Consider the following 15,528-nt stretch of genomic DNA (forward strand, 5'->3'; position numbering starts at 1 on the left):
AATACAAGTTACAATACTGCTGTGTTAAGGAGGGACATCGCAGGAGTTTTCAGACGGTGCCATGTTTCCTTGGAACAGACAAATTTTAGGGAAACTTGAGGATATCATTCTTCTCATTTGTCAGAGGATTTTACTTTAAGTTAAATCTAGAGTATCTGAAAATTTAAAAGGAAAATATTTAAAAATTTCTAAAAAATACATGTCTTATCAAGAGACGTTTGGCAATGTCTGGATGTTCATGCGCTGCTCCTCCTCAGCGCAGCAAAATAGATCTCCATCAAATTCATGAGACTAAAATCTTCAGAGTAAACTATGAGTAATGAATCTACCAATTTGTCTCCTAAGGTGATCTAAAAGATTAAGACATTTCCTAAGAAATTCTGCTCAGCCGTTCATGCCAGAACCTACAATCAAAACTATAGACAAAGTTCATCAAAACCATACAAATATAATACCGAACATGAATCAAAAATGCCAGATCTATTAAACAAGTTTAGAAACATAGTGAATGAAGGGAGGGAGGGGGGAAGGAAGTGAGGGGTATAGTCTGTCAGTCAAAGACTTGTTGACAGGGGGAGAGGGGGACTTGTTGAAATAAGACTGGAGAATTCTGCTTAGCTGCCAATGTGAGAATTTGCAGTTAGCATGATAATGTAACAGTTAGTTAGACCTTACTAGTTTTACACTAGACAGTGATCAAAACAAAATCTATGAAACTATTTCAGAAATAGATTGGGAGGGAGGGGTAAGGGGATTTGTGTGTGGTGTAATTGGGAGAAACTTGTTGCTGAATGAATGGTAGGAACCTTATGGAGTAGAAATGAGGACAGGGAGGTAGAGAGCGCTAAAATAAAGTAAGAATAAAATTTCCATTCAACAAAGAAACTGTCATGTGGGCACTTCACTTTAACTGCCATCCTGCCAACAGTTATGATTTAAATTATCCACGGGCCCCTCCAGTAATAAGTTTAGAATAGAGAATTTCCGAGTTTATCCTCATTTCAATGAAAACAGCTGTTTTTCTACAAGCTTACAGGTCATCAATGATAAAAGTTCAGAATATTAACCTTCTCAGTGTTGAGGACTGCACTCACTACTTCAGCCAGCTCATTAAATCCTGAGCATGGGTAGGATGGATGAAAAAGTTACATCTAGATTGCGAGACTGATCAATCTTGAATACGGAATCATCAACATGGCAAAATTGGTGATTAAGTATTGTAATTATTCAGCATTTACTTTAAAAAAATTTGACTTTATATAACTGAGAGCTGAAGATAAGTGAAAATTAGGGAGCGCATTACAGTTGTGGACAAATCTGTTTACCACTGATGCTGTAAGTGCAGAAATTAGTACGAGAGAAGTGTGAAATGAATGGAGTTAGACTAAAAAGAAGGTTCCTGCGACGAACGGCTAAGTGCTCAAAAGTGAAACCCTGAGGGGCCGTGACAAACAGCTCAGCCCATTACCACCAAAATGATATCCTACTGCCGCTGCAGTTTACAAGTTTGACAATGATCTGAAGAGGCTAAAACAGAAAAGATTGACATCGTAGAAAAATTTAAGTTTTCATGAAGTTACAGAAATGGAATAGGCTGATAAGAAGGTCGTAACCCCTATACCGCGAGACCGATGCGTCGACTCCGTTTAGAATGCGAGAAAATAATTAAAAATATACTTATTGATACCTAGAAAGAAATGGAAAAAAACTTAAGAAATGCGTCTTGTTCTAGTATTGAGCATTGTGAAAATTGCAGAGTCCAAGCTGAAAAGAAGGATGACAGACTTTCTCCATGATGAAACGATGGCGTGAGGGGGGGAAATATAGGCTTGTTTTGGTTTGGCTTCTTCTTCTTCAATTCTTAAGGTTGTCCGTTGTCGATTGTCGATGTACTTCGGTACTGCAAACCGGTTGATCGCGTGGTTAGGCTTCTTGGAAAATTTGAGAGCTTGCCTGCATGTGCTCTGTCAAATCTCGGTAAGTTTTTCCCATATTTTTATATTATTATAATTCTAAATGCATCTAGCTTTAATTTCTTAAAATCTCAATGGAAAGGGTGTCTTTTCTATTACACATTTAACCGCCCCGACCGATGTAAAAGTGCGGAACCTCTCGGCCGTCATGTGGTCTGGGCATTGTTTTTCTAAACCTCATTTTTACCCTTTCTCGTCGGCAAATCTTTGCTTAGTTTCATCTTTTATGCCGTTCCTCCTATAACTCATGAAGTAATGAAAGTAACAATGATTTGATCCTTGTATTCTGCATTAACTGATGGTAGTAACTTCGAGGTGCCATCTTCAAGCGACACTGCCACCAATCAGCGCAACTTAGGAGAACACACTTGGTTAGTTAATCAGAACATGATGGCCCAAAGCATCTGTAAATTCAGTTTGTACCGCGGTTAACCTTTCTTTGTTCCAAGAGTTTTTTGAATGCTCCTGAACTTTATTGTATCATCCTTGTGTTTCTGGTACCCGTTATGGCAACCCGGCAATGCTTCTAGAGATGTGGTTTGATATGTTGAAGAAATCGTCTAAATATTGAAGACAAGTCATCTTAGACTTACATACAATGCTGGCGGCTGTAACTCATGGCGGTAATTCAATGAACTGCTACTGCATGTAACGTAACAAGCATTTCACTACGTTTCCGCTCTCTTTATTACTAGTTTCTTCTATTCCAGAAATGGCTCCAGCGGACAAGAAGAAACTGGTGAAACCTGCCGTTCGTGAACCCCTTAGGAGACCAAAAAAGCCTAAGGTCAAGAAAGAGAAGGTTGTTAAAAAAGAAGAACCACCTAAACCCAAAGTAAAGAAACCTGTCAATCCACGTCACTTCAGGCCCAGGAAACGTCATGAACCCAAACGTCTCCTTAAATTGAAGAAGAAGGATGAGCGGGAAGTACCTGCCAGATTTTTGGGTGGTCGTCTCTTTGCCAAGGCTATTTTCACTGGATACAAGCGAGGACAACGACAACAGCATGAAAAGTATGCACTTTTGAGGGTTGAAGGGTGCAAAAAGAAGAAGGATTTGCAGTTTTATGTAGGAAAGAAATGTATCTTTGTTTACAAGGTAATGTCCTGTGTTATTTTATTCACTTTATTGTTAATAGTTATTTTACCAACCGAAAAACTTTATAAACCAGAAGATATTTTATCTCTGTTCCTTCGAAATCTTTCTATCAAAACACTTACAGGCCAAAGATGTGTATGCGATAGACAAACGCTAATTACTCAGTGAGAGCGTTGCGAGTTTGACAATTGTGCTCGAATCTCTAATGAGACAAAACCTATTACCTGACGACTGTCATAATGGTTCAATGCTCATTGCAACTTCTCAGCGACCTTTTGAGGCCAGTGATTAGAGCAAACAGTGTTGATGTAGTAATCGAAGTCCTGTGATGGTAGTTAGGCCTCTGTTGGACAACAGGTAATTCACCGAAATAATCTCCCTTGTTTATTACAAACGCACCTTAACATGAAGTTTAAGTGTTGAGCTTTTTCGCTATGTGTTAAGACATCTTAGTGTGTTGTTCCTCCATGATTGGGGTGTCTACAAGTCCAGAATTTGTGGAAATAGTACTGATTTTTCACGGGCGGTACGGAAGTACTGAAAAAGTGTGGAAATTCTGTTAGTTAGAAGGCCCGGAATTTTTCATTTTTGTAGCAATTTGAAAGAGATATTCAAATTTTTGAAATTTTTCGAAGTTTGTCAAATGGAGGTACCGAAAAAGTACTGAATTTTTCTTTTGAGGAGGTACCGAATTTTGCGGGAATGTACTGAAAGAGTACTGTAAAAGCACTGATTTTTGGCCAGCCTGTTTTAGTGAACACCCTAAAGGTGTAGTGATTGTAGCACTGGCTTTTTCATCAGGTCTCGATTTTGATTCCTAGCCAGGCAACCCAAGTTTGAAGGGGAGAGGGGGAAGGAACGAGGACATTTTCCAAGATGGGACTTTTTTAAAGAGGCTGCCTCCTCAATAGGGAGAGCATGTATTTTCTGGCGTTGAAAAGTGAGCTGAAGGCTCATATTTGTTTCAAATTTTAATTTTGCAGTTTTACTTGTATAGTATGCTTTGCTCAAGTTTGTTTTGAAATCATTTTAAAAGAACAGACTGTTCATCTATTAAGTACTTATTCTGCTCTGTCTCTAATAAAATCCACAGTTACTGTCAGCATTTGTATAGTGTCTGTTCTTTGTGTCTCTTGGAAATGTCAGTGAAATAGCCTTTTCTTTATTTTTTTTCATTTTATAATTGTGTAACTCTTGTTTTGTCTAGGCTCATAAAAACAGGAAAATGTCCGTATCCAGGCATAAGACTCCATCCAAAATCAGAGCCATCTGGGGAAAAGTCACAAGACCTCACGGTTCCTCCACAACTGTCCGAGCAAAATTCAAGACAAATCTCCCACCCAGAGCCATGGGCAAAGCTGTCAGAATTGTAAGTATTGTTTATTATTTATACAAATACTATTCGGGGGCTGCGGCCCAACCTCCCAGAGGCGCTTCGCGCCTCTAATGTGCCGATATCGTGAGATCGTTAAGATCATTAAGAGTGATAATGGAAAACCCGGTGTGTGACATGTTTAGCATGACACGCTCAGCATGACACGGCACCCTTATGATTTTATACTATAGAGAAAGATAATGCATTGATTCTCAAAATTTTGCCTGCAGGGCTCTGACGACACCCTCCTCTCTAAGGATTTACGACCTTTTTTTGTGAATATTGAACTTAAAATTTCATTGCCTCAGTGTCTCTACTCTAATCTGTTCTAATAGAAATTTTTTTAAAGTTTATATGCAAGAAATCAAATGAAGTAATCAACCTAGATAAGAATTATAGTATTCTTTTTTTCTCATCCTGAAAGAATTTTTATGTACAAGAACGAAGTGCTTATAATAAGTCAGTCAAAATCCTGCAGTAACTCGCATTCGTTTCTGAGGTTTTTCCTCTTTTATTGGCATTATTTTCTCTCTATCTTACTCAAATTTTCTCCAATGGACTACATTTAGCTTAAGTTAACAATTAGTTTCACTGAATTTTTATTATTTTAGTCACCGGTCGGGTCAAATAGACTGCAGTACATTTTTATGATTATGCTGTGATTTTTTTCTTGTCTATATACAGTACATATAAGAAGGTTCTCACAGTTGTATTTTAAAATCTTGTCAGAAGTTCATTCGAGTATGATCTTGTGCTCATGAAATTCAGTGGTGCAATAGTCCATGGTAATGAACGAGAGTTGGGTATGAAGCACCTTTCAGATGACTGAGACAAAGGTGTTCACACTATGGTATAGCCATCGGTGCTTGCTTCTCAAATGAAGAAATGCGAATTTCAAATAGAAACAACTCACTCTAAGTAAATGTTTCCGTGCGCAATTGATGAGTATGTCTGGTTTACCAAAAGCACCAATCAGCCATGATGTAATGTTGACACCGTTGTCTATAGCTCATTGTGGCCACAGTAGTAGCAAAAAATTAGTAGCATAACTGTTGTATAATTTAGGGGAATAGCCTGTTTTTTAGGAGAGAGTTACTTTTTTCAGAAATTAGGCAAACAGTGCTGAAGAGAACCTAACATATCAAAAAGGTTTGACAATGAATCTCAGGATAAAACAGCTTCGTTACAAGGAGGGAAAAAAAAAACGACATTAAAGTCGCAGAAAGTTCCTGATCACAAGATCATTGTGTACCAAATGGGGAGGCCAGCATGCTACAGCATCAAAACTGCAATGAAAATCATGTCCTTGTAGTTGCCGAGAAATTTGCATGTTTTCGTAGAATCGCCAAGGAACTCCTCTGTATTTTTGCCAAATCTTGGCAATTTGTGAATGAAGGGCAAAAAACTAGGTCATTGTATTGATAATTTTGGTTGAAAGGTGGTTTGCATAATGGATAGGCCTTAAAATTTCTGTGCCCCTGAATCACTAATGTCATCAAAACAATTTTTAAAATTTAACAGCATATTTTACTTCATATTTTTATCTAAGTGCAACCTCAGTATAAAGCCTTCTAAGTACTCCCCATTCTGATGGGTTTAGTGATGACTGCATTTTTTTACAAGTGAATAGGTTCAGTAAAAAAAAATGACTTAGCAGCAAGAAATGCATTCTGAAAGTGATACATACATCCTTTAGAATTTGGAGACGCCTGTTTAGAAACCTGTGCAAGACTCAAGTCATTAAATTAGTCTATTTGCCAGAGAGTAATTGCTGAATGATCCCTGACATGAAACATCTGCCTATTACGCAACTGATTTATTTTGCACTCTCTAATTAATGTGTTTGATTTTTGTTTCAGATGCTCTACCCATCCAGGATTTAATTCCCAAAACATGTTTTTTTTTTACAACCTAAGTTTTCAATTTTAAAATAATTGAATTTACTTTTAATAAATTGATCGTTTGTATAAAGATCTTGTTTCTTTTTTTTCAATGGAGGATTTTGAAAATTTCTCTCATGATGTCAATGATTGCTAAAGAATAATACTTCCTATCTGCTAATTTAGGACTTTGCAGAACCAAGAGAGCACTTCGCAACTTGTGAAATTTTTAGGTTAGATTTGCAATATGTTTACTTAAGGTGATTCGATGGACGCCATATTTTGTGTCAGAACGGCATGCAATATAGTGCATCAATTGGTTCCATTTTTTCAGCTACTCGTCATTTTTCTCCAATTTTGAGATCGCAATTCTGTTGTCAGGAGACTAAAGCACTCACTTACCAATTTTGACAAAGAAATTCAACGTAATGAAGGCATGGTTTTTTTAGAGAGAAAATATCGCATTCGAGTGCAGTTTCTATATCAGTATCAAATGCGATGTTTTCTCTCTAAAAAAATCACGCCTTTATTACGTTGAATTTCTTTGTTAAAATTGGTGAGTGCTTTAGTCTCCTGACAATAGAATTGCGATCTCAAAATCGGAGAAAAATGATGAGTAGCCGAAAAAATGGAACCAATTGATGCGATATATCGCATGCTGTTTTGACACAAAATATGGCGGCCATCGAATCACCTTAATACAGCATCATTAAAGCGCTCCCCTACAGAATTGGAAAAAAACTGAAATCAGCAACTTGCGTATTTTATTTGTCGAGGTCAGCGGATTCGCCCACTCATTTTTGCCAAAATTGTCAGTGAGGCGGTTTTGTTCGCTAGCCCTCCAGAGGCGAGTTTCTCTTAGAGGAAAGCAGTAGTCCCTCTCGTGTTTCTTGCTAAATTTTACTCAAAATTAAATACTTGAATTTTAAGTTCCCGCCTCCTGTGGCACCAGTGAGTTCCATTAGTTGTCCCTCATAACATGCAAAATATAATCAGGAACCTGCAGTGTCACACAGGACCTGCGTTTCCCTAGCGATAGCGATCAATAGGCTTCTCACAAAATTTTACTCAGGAATAACCCAAGAATGACGCTAACTGAAAGGAGAGTGGCTTTGGAGTATATTAGTGCCAAGTAAGGCTGCCTCTTAATGGTCTCATCACGGCATGTGGAAAAAATGAAAAGTGATAAGTAGTGAGATAACTTAGACACCATGGCATCACTAGCACAACTTTGACAGAAGTGGTGAATCTTAGGAAAAAATGCGTGCCAGAAAGATATCTCTGTCTTTAAATTTTTTTTCTTAAATTTTTTACTTATTTTTGGAGAAGTTCAAAACATTTTATGAACTAAGTTGTACCTACTTGGCGGGTCATCTTTCACTGATGGCTGATGGCAAATAGCACACTCATACCATGGCATGAAACTTAACCTCACTTGCATGGAGAAGGGAAAAATAAAAAATTCATTAAATTAGGAAACTAAACGAACATAATTTATTGTAAACTTCTGATACTGAATACAAATATAAATTGAGATGATCTAAAATTTTTTATTCTTGCAAGCATGAGGAGAAGGAAGATAGTTGAGTATGATTGATGAGGGAACAAACAAAACAAGTCCCGAAAGGAATGCGATTCTGTAGGTACTCTAGGAACTAATGTACAAAAATATATCTTAGAGAATAGATACAGTTTAGAAGAAAATTTACCAACTTAGTAAGTTGATCGAAAGTGATTGTCATCAATTGCTGTGTAGACATGTCCTTCATTGACCAACCATTCAAGGATGTTCCTGGAAACAGAAAAATTAAAACAATTAGATTCTTGCGGATCCAGGGCTTAGCTTTAAACTTAAAAATGTCTGCAAAGTCTCAAACCATATCAATAGCTAAAAAATGGGAAACTTTGGACCTCCGTTTACGATGTAGCAGACTACCTGTCACACTTCATTGTTTCTTTGGAAAACTAGTTAATGTAATTTCTTGACAACTTTCTTGATTTTTCTTCTATGCTAGCAGAAAATATTTAAAAATTTTAAGTTATAAAGTTGCCTTGTCTCTTTGAAAAGCTAAAACGGAAGTGGAAATTTTGAAACACTGCAATGGAGGTACTTAGTTCCGCACTTGGGCCATTCATATGATGAAACACACGACAATGAGCGAAGTCTTGGGTCTGAGTCTTTTCTGGTGCAAAATAAGATTGTAAAATGAGGGGCCATTAAGGACTGCAGAATATGCCACATTACAATACGCAGATCGCAAGCAAACATTAGGCACAGCAAGAGATTAATTAAAAAAAAAAAAGGATAAGCAAGAATTGGACGATTTTGAGAAAAATATGTAAGTTTAGCAAAAACCATGAGGGATGGAATCAATTTTGCAATAATTTAATTTAAGAAAAATTGGAAACTTGGGTCATGAGGGAAAAGTGCCCCATCGAGGCAAGCAGGAAACCTCGTCATACTTCCTGCACTCCTGGATCTATCAAGAAGGCGATTCAGGGTATCTATCTACACACCCTGCAAAAAAAATTCCCTGACTTTCCCAGGTTTTCCCTGATCAAAGTACATAATCAAAATTCCCTGACTTTACAAATCGACAAAATGCACGCATAGAATTGAAAATGAAAAATTCTTGACATTAATTTAACCGCAACGCAGATTTAAGTGAACTTTTTTCCTCAGGTATTAATCATTCAACCAACTAAGATTGCAATTTTTCATTTGAAATTATTCCTTTATTCACAATTGAGAGTGTAAACAACTCAGAAAAATACACTCTGAACTAGACCGAGTCATCAGTTTGATCGTGTGGACAGGGCTGATGTTTTTTCAGACTTCCAATCATTTTCATCAAGTTCCCTGATCTAATGGGATTCTTGAACAGTTCAAAATGTTTAAGGTTTTCTAGACCTGTGGACACTACAATTTTTCTGAATTTTCGACCTGTCCTCTCCTCAAGCTGCAAGTTAGGTCCATCTCCGGCAAAAAAACTTGCATCAGGCTCCAACTTCTTCCCCTACCATTTTGACGTCAAAAATTTAGAGTTTTCATTTAAAATGAATGGACACTGATCACAGATTTTATTGAAGTTCAGTGTACTGCTGCTCCTTTCTCAGTAGCACAATCATAATGGAACCTCTTTCCCCCAATAGCATAACAGACTTTTTTATAGAACCTGATAGGACATATTTAAGCACTAACAAATTCCGCAATTATCATTGCTAGAGGTAAAGATGATGACTTGAATTTATTTTCTTTCTTCCCTAAAAACTTCTTATTACGACCAGGCTAGAGAAATACTTACGTAATATCTTTCATTGGCATTTTCTGAGGTAAGGCATCATGAATTTCCTGAGGAGTTATTCCATTTTCATCATTACTCTGCTGTATAACAGAGAAGACTTTCTGTTGTGTTGGGTTAAAGTTGAGGCCGTTCGTATTACTGTCATAGTATGAATTTGGATTTGCGCTTGCATTCGTTCCTCCAATTCCACTGATCTCTCCGTTCAACCCTGGTTCTTTCTTCATTTCAAAGTCGCCCGCCTGAAACAGACAAACTTGCTGTTAAATGCTGTTACACTGCACAAATATTTGATTGTGTTCCTCTTCATTAAGACAGAATTGCATGGTGTTTTAGAGGAACTAAGAAAGAAACTTCTCAGACTAAAGTTAGGAATGTGCAGCAGAAATTTGTTTAAAATAATATTGATACTTCAACAATACTTTCAAGATTTTAAGAGTAGGTTTTAACAAGAATTTACCTTTTCATATTCTTCTGCTTTCAATGCAACATAAATTATTTCAAGCATATGTGATGTTATTTCTGCAAGGTCTGTGAGGGGCTGCAAATCAATGACGATCATATGTTTTTCTCCAGCCGTGGTGCGAATCGTTCCGATTGCACGATGGTATTGGTTTTCTACTATTTGAATATCATCTCTTTTGTCTGGATCTCCCTGCAAAAAAGGAAAAAAGACTTATTAGTATGAAAAAATAAAATTGTGCGAGACCATTCTCCTAGAAGCAAGCCTCATGATTCGACCAATCCATCTACGAATGCCCAGCTTTGTCATTTGATGATTGTCATCATATAAAGAAGCCAGTCGAGCAATAGAGAATAAAAGAATCTATCAACCAACTACTTGCAATATTTTTAGCAGAGCTTAAGAAAACTATGAAAATCTAAATTTACTTGCACTTAAAAGTTCTTACATCTTCCTTAATCCAGTCGATGACTGTTATGACACCTGTTGTATCTTCTAATCTGTACACTGCTTTCAGAGACGTCGATTCGATGGATCTGATTACACCGATGACCTTGACCTAGAACAGAAGAAAAGTATGAAGAAAAGATTAAATTCCTTGTTGTATTGCTGATCTTAATTTACCTTAGACACCTAACATTGCTGATAAATTTCATATTTGATCTTCATTCGTCTGCTGCAGATTGATAACTCAGGTAATATCTTTGAAGAATTGAAATACAGCTGCTTTCGTATTTGTCAAAGGAATCAGAAACACAGGGGAGCGATGCAGAGCTCAGTAATTTTTTAACGATTTACAGGGAAAGCAACAGTGGTGCTATCTTACGAGAGGGTGCAGGCTGGGCACATGCCTGGTACTACATTTTGGACTCCAACCAGGGAAAGGCGCATCCAGCAGGTTGGCAATATTGAATATCCTCAATTTATCCCTGTTCGGAATAATTGATACTCGTCAGAGCACCTGGCTCCTCAGCAAATTGATGCATTTCCATATATTTAAAAGGAAAAAAGCCAATGTTGCCAACTTGCCGGACCCATTGATGCTTTAAGAAGCAGATCGAAGACAAGGATACTTCAGATACATCGACTAATTTTTTCTTTTCTTTTCATGGCTCCACACTGTAAGTCCCGATAACTGGCAATTCAGACATTTTCCCCAATCTATCATAAATTTCAACCTCACCCCCTACTTCAGGATTCATCAATCAAGAATACCGTGACTTTATTTTAAATTCTCTTGACTATCTTTTTCCACCAAAATAACTAACTACCGAACTAAATGATGAGGGAATTTAAGCATAAAAGGAAGACTCTAAATACCAAAAACAACAGTTCAAGCAAAAATTAGTAAGAGGACCGTCAACTTAACCATTGAATCACAGAAATTATCAACTAGACCACAGGAAACTGACCAACTTTAAGTACAGCATTGTTCGAATTTAAGCTATTAGACGTTGGTTAGCTTCCTAATCGTATCTTGTCAAGGGAAAACCGATATATAAATATCTATTTTGAGAATCTCTCTTGTTGTTAGCATAAAATCACGTCTCTGCTTAAACCATAATTTGCATAAAAAACATGAGTAAAGTTGATGACTTAATACACTAAAATAACAGTGACCATTACCAAGTTTGACTCCACCCCAGCGATGTTTAAGCCTTCTTCAGGAGCTTCGATAATTTGTTTAATTGTGACTGGGACAATGTTCTGGGATCGTTTCACCTGCTGCAAAAATCAAAACAAACCAAAAATTAAAAAACTTGGAGAGGAGAACATGGATATTGAGGTGAATCTAAACTGATTGTAAACAAACATCCAAGTATCGAACAAATTTTGCTTTGTCACTGATTCCACTTTAATCTTTCCACAAAAAACGGATGGATTAAAACTAGAGGCACGTTTCGGCTAATACTGCCGAAAGATCTATTTTGTGAACCATAAAATAAAACTAAAAGTTAGTAAATGCATTCAGAATATTGCATTTGATTAGTCGAATCAAACATTTTAAGTTTGCGTACTTTCAGCTTACTTCAAGGTTTACAAAATACATAGAATCTTCTGGAAGAAAAAACTGAAATGGGCTTGTGAGCAAAATCGATCTGTTTTTTGACAAAACTTTAAAATGATACCAATATTTTAGCACGATCTGTTAGATACCTAGATGTTTAGCTTGCTCTTGCTATGGATTCATCTTGAAGCAAGGGATAAATTTAGGTGAAAAAAGAGAACAAAAAAGAGGAAAGAGCAGAGAAAGACATCTGTGGTTTGATACAACCATAATCGACTTTGTGTTGGCTCTGATATTCTAAAAGCTACTTTCAATCAGATAGTTGAAAATAACTTCATAAATTGAGGTATTATCACAGTTCAAAGGAGGGCTGTTATCATACAGAAAACAAGCTCAAATGTGTCTCTCGCTTGATTGAAATCTTGTTTCAAAGCAGTTTAAGATAAACTGATTAATAAAGTTTCAGAAAAATATAGATCAGTGAAAGTATTCATCATTCTCTTCTCTGGTAGCTAAACAGGAAGGCTACAAAAAGAAAAGGTTCACATTTCGACGCCACATGATGAACTGGCTTGCCACAGAATTCAAAAAGAGGAATAGCTAAATAGGCAACTCAAAGATTTAGATAGGATCCAGTTGAGTTTTTACAGATATATTTCCACCTGCTCATCGTAACCATGACAGAACCCTGAAAAATAAGGTTAACATTATGAACACACAGCTGGGATTGAGATTTGTTTCCTTTTCTTCACAGATTTCCTGAAACACTTGTTTTCCACTTCATTTAATTACAGTGTTGCCTTGGCAGGCTCAATTTGGGTGCAGATTTTATTTTAATAAGAGAGAGGGTTTGGTTCTCCAGAAAGCCCTTGAAAAATTCAAAAAGAAGATATTATTTCGTAATATTTTATAACAATCAAAGGTGTGAGAATGTTCTAAATGCCAGTCACAGGCTGGTGATTGCTGTACGGAAAATTGCTTAAAAATTCAGAAATTATTGATGCAATATGGTGGTAGAGATCTGTGCTTAACTACCGTGAAATTACCCACAGACATGCCCCAAGAAGTAAGGTGAATTTGTTCACTATTGCAGACAAGATCATTTTTTGACTGTAAAAAGTTGCGCAATGTTTAAAAATTCTTCAATTTTTTTTACCTTTTGATGTTAATTTTCAAACATATGTTTCTGCGAGCTACTGCCCATCATTCTTGACAAGCGAGTTGCGACTCTCTTGCTGAAGATGATGGGTATAGTAGCCTGTATAAACAATTGTTTGAATATTAATAACAAAATGTAAAGGGATCTAAGAGTTCTTTTATAAAACTGATGCAACTTTATACTTAGGAGAAAGAACAAAAAAAATTAGAGCAATAAATTTTTGACTCTCATTGAAATTTTTTTGGAATTTCTTGGCTGTTGTCTCCGCGAAATGGTGTGGACCCAACACCAGTTCTCCACCTTGCTTCATGTTTAGTTAAAACAATATTTCTTCATGATAAATTGATCTCTTTTGACATCATTAATGAAGTCATTCACTTGTCTGAACCATATCCAAAATTGAAAACTTAGAAATTAATATCATAACGAGAACGTTATAACACCAACAAGTAAGAATTTTGGTACGAAATGATTTGACAAGCCCTTGAGTGGAGAATAAATTTGTGTGTTTATGGACAGGCATAACTTGTCGGTGAGGTACTTAATGCAAAAGTTGGAATGAAACCATCGAGGAAAATTAGAGACAAAGTAGACGAATAGGTTATAGCTCCGTTCAATCTAACCTTTTTGTCTTGACCAGCGCTACCAGGAGTTGCTCCAAAACCACCTGAAAAAAAAAAAAATTGTGATTATATTCTGAAACTCATCGATATTAAGAGGCTTAGAAATTGGAGATATTACATTACATATTCATAGAAAAAAACAAAATAAAATAAAATATATAATACAAAAAGTAATTAGGTATATCAAATGGCATTTTGAAAATTTAAAAAATAAATGTCCACGGAACATGAAACTTTAAAGAATCAGATACTCCAATCATTCTTTGTCTCATGCTGCCATGCTGAGCAAGCACTACGATGCTTCATTCAAGATTTTGTGACTTTCTGAGACAAAACGCTTCCTTTCGAGCGCAAGCTAAAGACTAACAATCCCCACCCTTTCCACTCTAAGACCTTCTGAAGATGGCTCACGGCCCTTTCCAGATGCAGGATGTCTCTTATTTTTCTCTACTATTACACAGCGTTGATACTTGTTAATAGAGGTTGAGAAGACAAACCAACTGATTTTGAGGCTGAATTTACGACTCGAAAGAAAAATACACATGTAATCCTGAAGCTCAAAACCAAAATTGAGAACTTTTTACATTAGAATTCAGATATTAGGTTGCACAGAACTAATAAAGGTACAAAATAATAGATGACAGGTATGACCAAAATGACAATGCTCCTGTCTGCTTTGACTCATTGCCAAATTTACGCAATTCGGGCATGATCTTCTATCTTATCTCTCTCAGTGCCCACATCACACAAGTTTACGCACTCCTGGAATGCAATAGAAGATCCTTCATTTTGATTCTTGAATTTACTTTGGATGCTAAACTGAGGTCAGCTGATCTTCCGTCATACTCTGATAGTGTATTAATTTATTTAGCATGGACTCAATGTTATTTCATGGTCTAAAGATCCTAGGGACCCACCACAGACCACCAGCAGTCAGTAAACCATAGGTTGCAGTCTACTAGTGTAGATACCTTAATTTTCACAATAATAAACTACTTGCTCACTTCTCTCTAACTCGTATGTATCATTCTCCCCGAATACAGCAAATTGCGGTGGAGCCCTGTAGCACCCGTAGCGGGTAAGATAGAAACCTGACTGGTGCTCAGGTGGGAACAAATATTCGACTTAAAATGCCAAATTCGGATACTCAAGATCGGAAACTCCAAATCGAATACTCCCGGAGTAAGTACTAGACAGTCAAAATATGAAGTCACTGAAACCAGCATTGCTGGAGTTGGTGCAACAAAGAAAGAACTCACCTTCATTCCCGTACATGTTTATAAGACACTCTCACACACTGTACAACTAAAAGAACTTTTCAAAATTTTATGAGACTAAATCCCTTTTTACATATGCAATATAGGGATTTTGATTCCAGGGTACGAAAGTCCTAGATAATTTGCTTGAGAAGTTGAAATCCCATAGGAAATGTGACATGCAATGGCGTTGTTTACTATCATATTCTGGCGCCAGAATTTTGTGAGGAGTGAGGTTAGTTTTGCTGCCCACATTGCTGCCAGGTTAGTGTTTATCTCGTAAACCATTCAACCTCACGTTTCTAAGAAAAAAGAATTGTGGTTTCTTAAAATTCAGGAATTTTTTTTTTAGTTAATTACCGTATGAAGAGGTGTCATAAATATTCATGC

The 15,528-nt window shown here is 36.7% G+C and overlaps 3 protein-coding genes across 5 annotated transcripts in view; 1 reads left to right on the plus strand and 2 right to left on the minus strand.

Moving 5' to 3' along the window:
* Sym (symplekin scaffold protein) overlaps positions 1–1,822 on the minus strand; it is a 29,757-nt gene extending 27,935 nt beyond the window's left edge. For both annotated transcript variants that reach the window (XM_019041931.2, XM_019041930.2), the window contains exon 1: positions 1,688–1,822. The gene's annotated coding sequence lies outside the window, so the exon portion shown is untranslated. The remainder of the gene's footprint in view (positions 1–1,687) is intronic.
* Positions 1,823–1,829: 7 nt separating this feature from the next.
* RpL35A (ribosomal protein L35A) lies at positions 1,830–6,418 on the plus strand. The gene is made up of 4 exons (XM_019041933.2): positions 1,830–1,977; positions 2,684–3,072; positions 4,280–4,441; positions 6,307–6,418. Exons 2-4 carry the CDS (start codon positions 2,686–2,688, stop codon positions 6,328–6,330), a joined length of 573 nt encoding a protein of 190 aa, XP_018897478.1. The 5' UTR covers positions 1,830–1,977; positions 2,684–2,685; the 3' UTR covers positions 6,331–6,418.
* A 1,380-nt stretch (positions 6,419–7,798) lies between these two features.
* On the minus strand, positions 7,799–15,365 carry RPA2 (Replication protein A2). Of its 2 annotated transcripts, XM_019042008.2 has the most exons (7): positions 15,142–15,365; positions 13,883–13,926; positions 11,719–11,817; positions 10,541–10,651; positions 10,090–10,284; positions 9,633–9,871; positions 7,799–8,119 (listed from the first exon to the last, which is right to left on the minus strand). In XM_019042008.2, the coding sequence occupies exons 1-7, from the start codon at positions 15,155–15,157 to the stop codon at positions 8,041–8,043; spliced, it is 783 nt and encodes a 260-aa protein (XP_018897553.1). In that variant the 5' UTR covers positions 15,158–15,365; the 3' UTR covers positions 7,799–8,040. The 2 variants fall into 2 exon arrangements, with proteins under 2 accessions (XP_018897553.1, XP_018897554.1); XM_019042009.2 differs by lacking the exons at positions 13,883–13,926; positions 15,142–15,365 and adding an exon at positions 12,647–12,676.
* Between the last annotated feature and the right edge of the window lie 163 nt (positions 15,366–15,528).

This window comes from Bemisia tabaci, chromosome 3 (genome assembly GCF_918797505.1).
Source record: "Bemisia tabaci chromosome 3, PGI_BMITA_v3".
NCBI lineage: Eukaryota > Metazoa > Arthropoda > Insecta > Hemiptera > Aleyrodidae > Bemisia > Bemisia tabaci.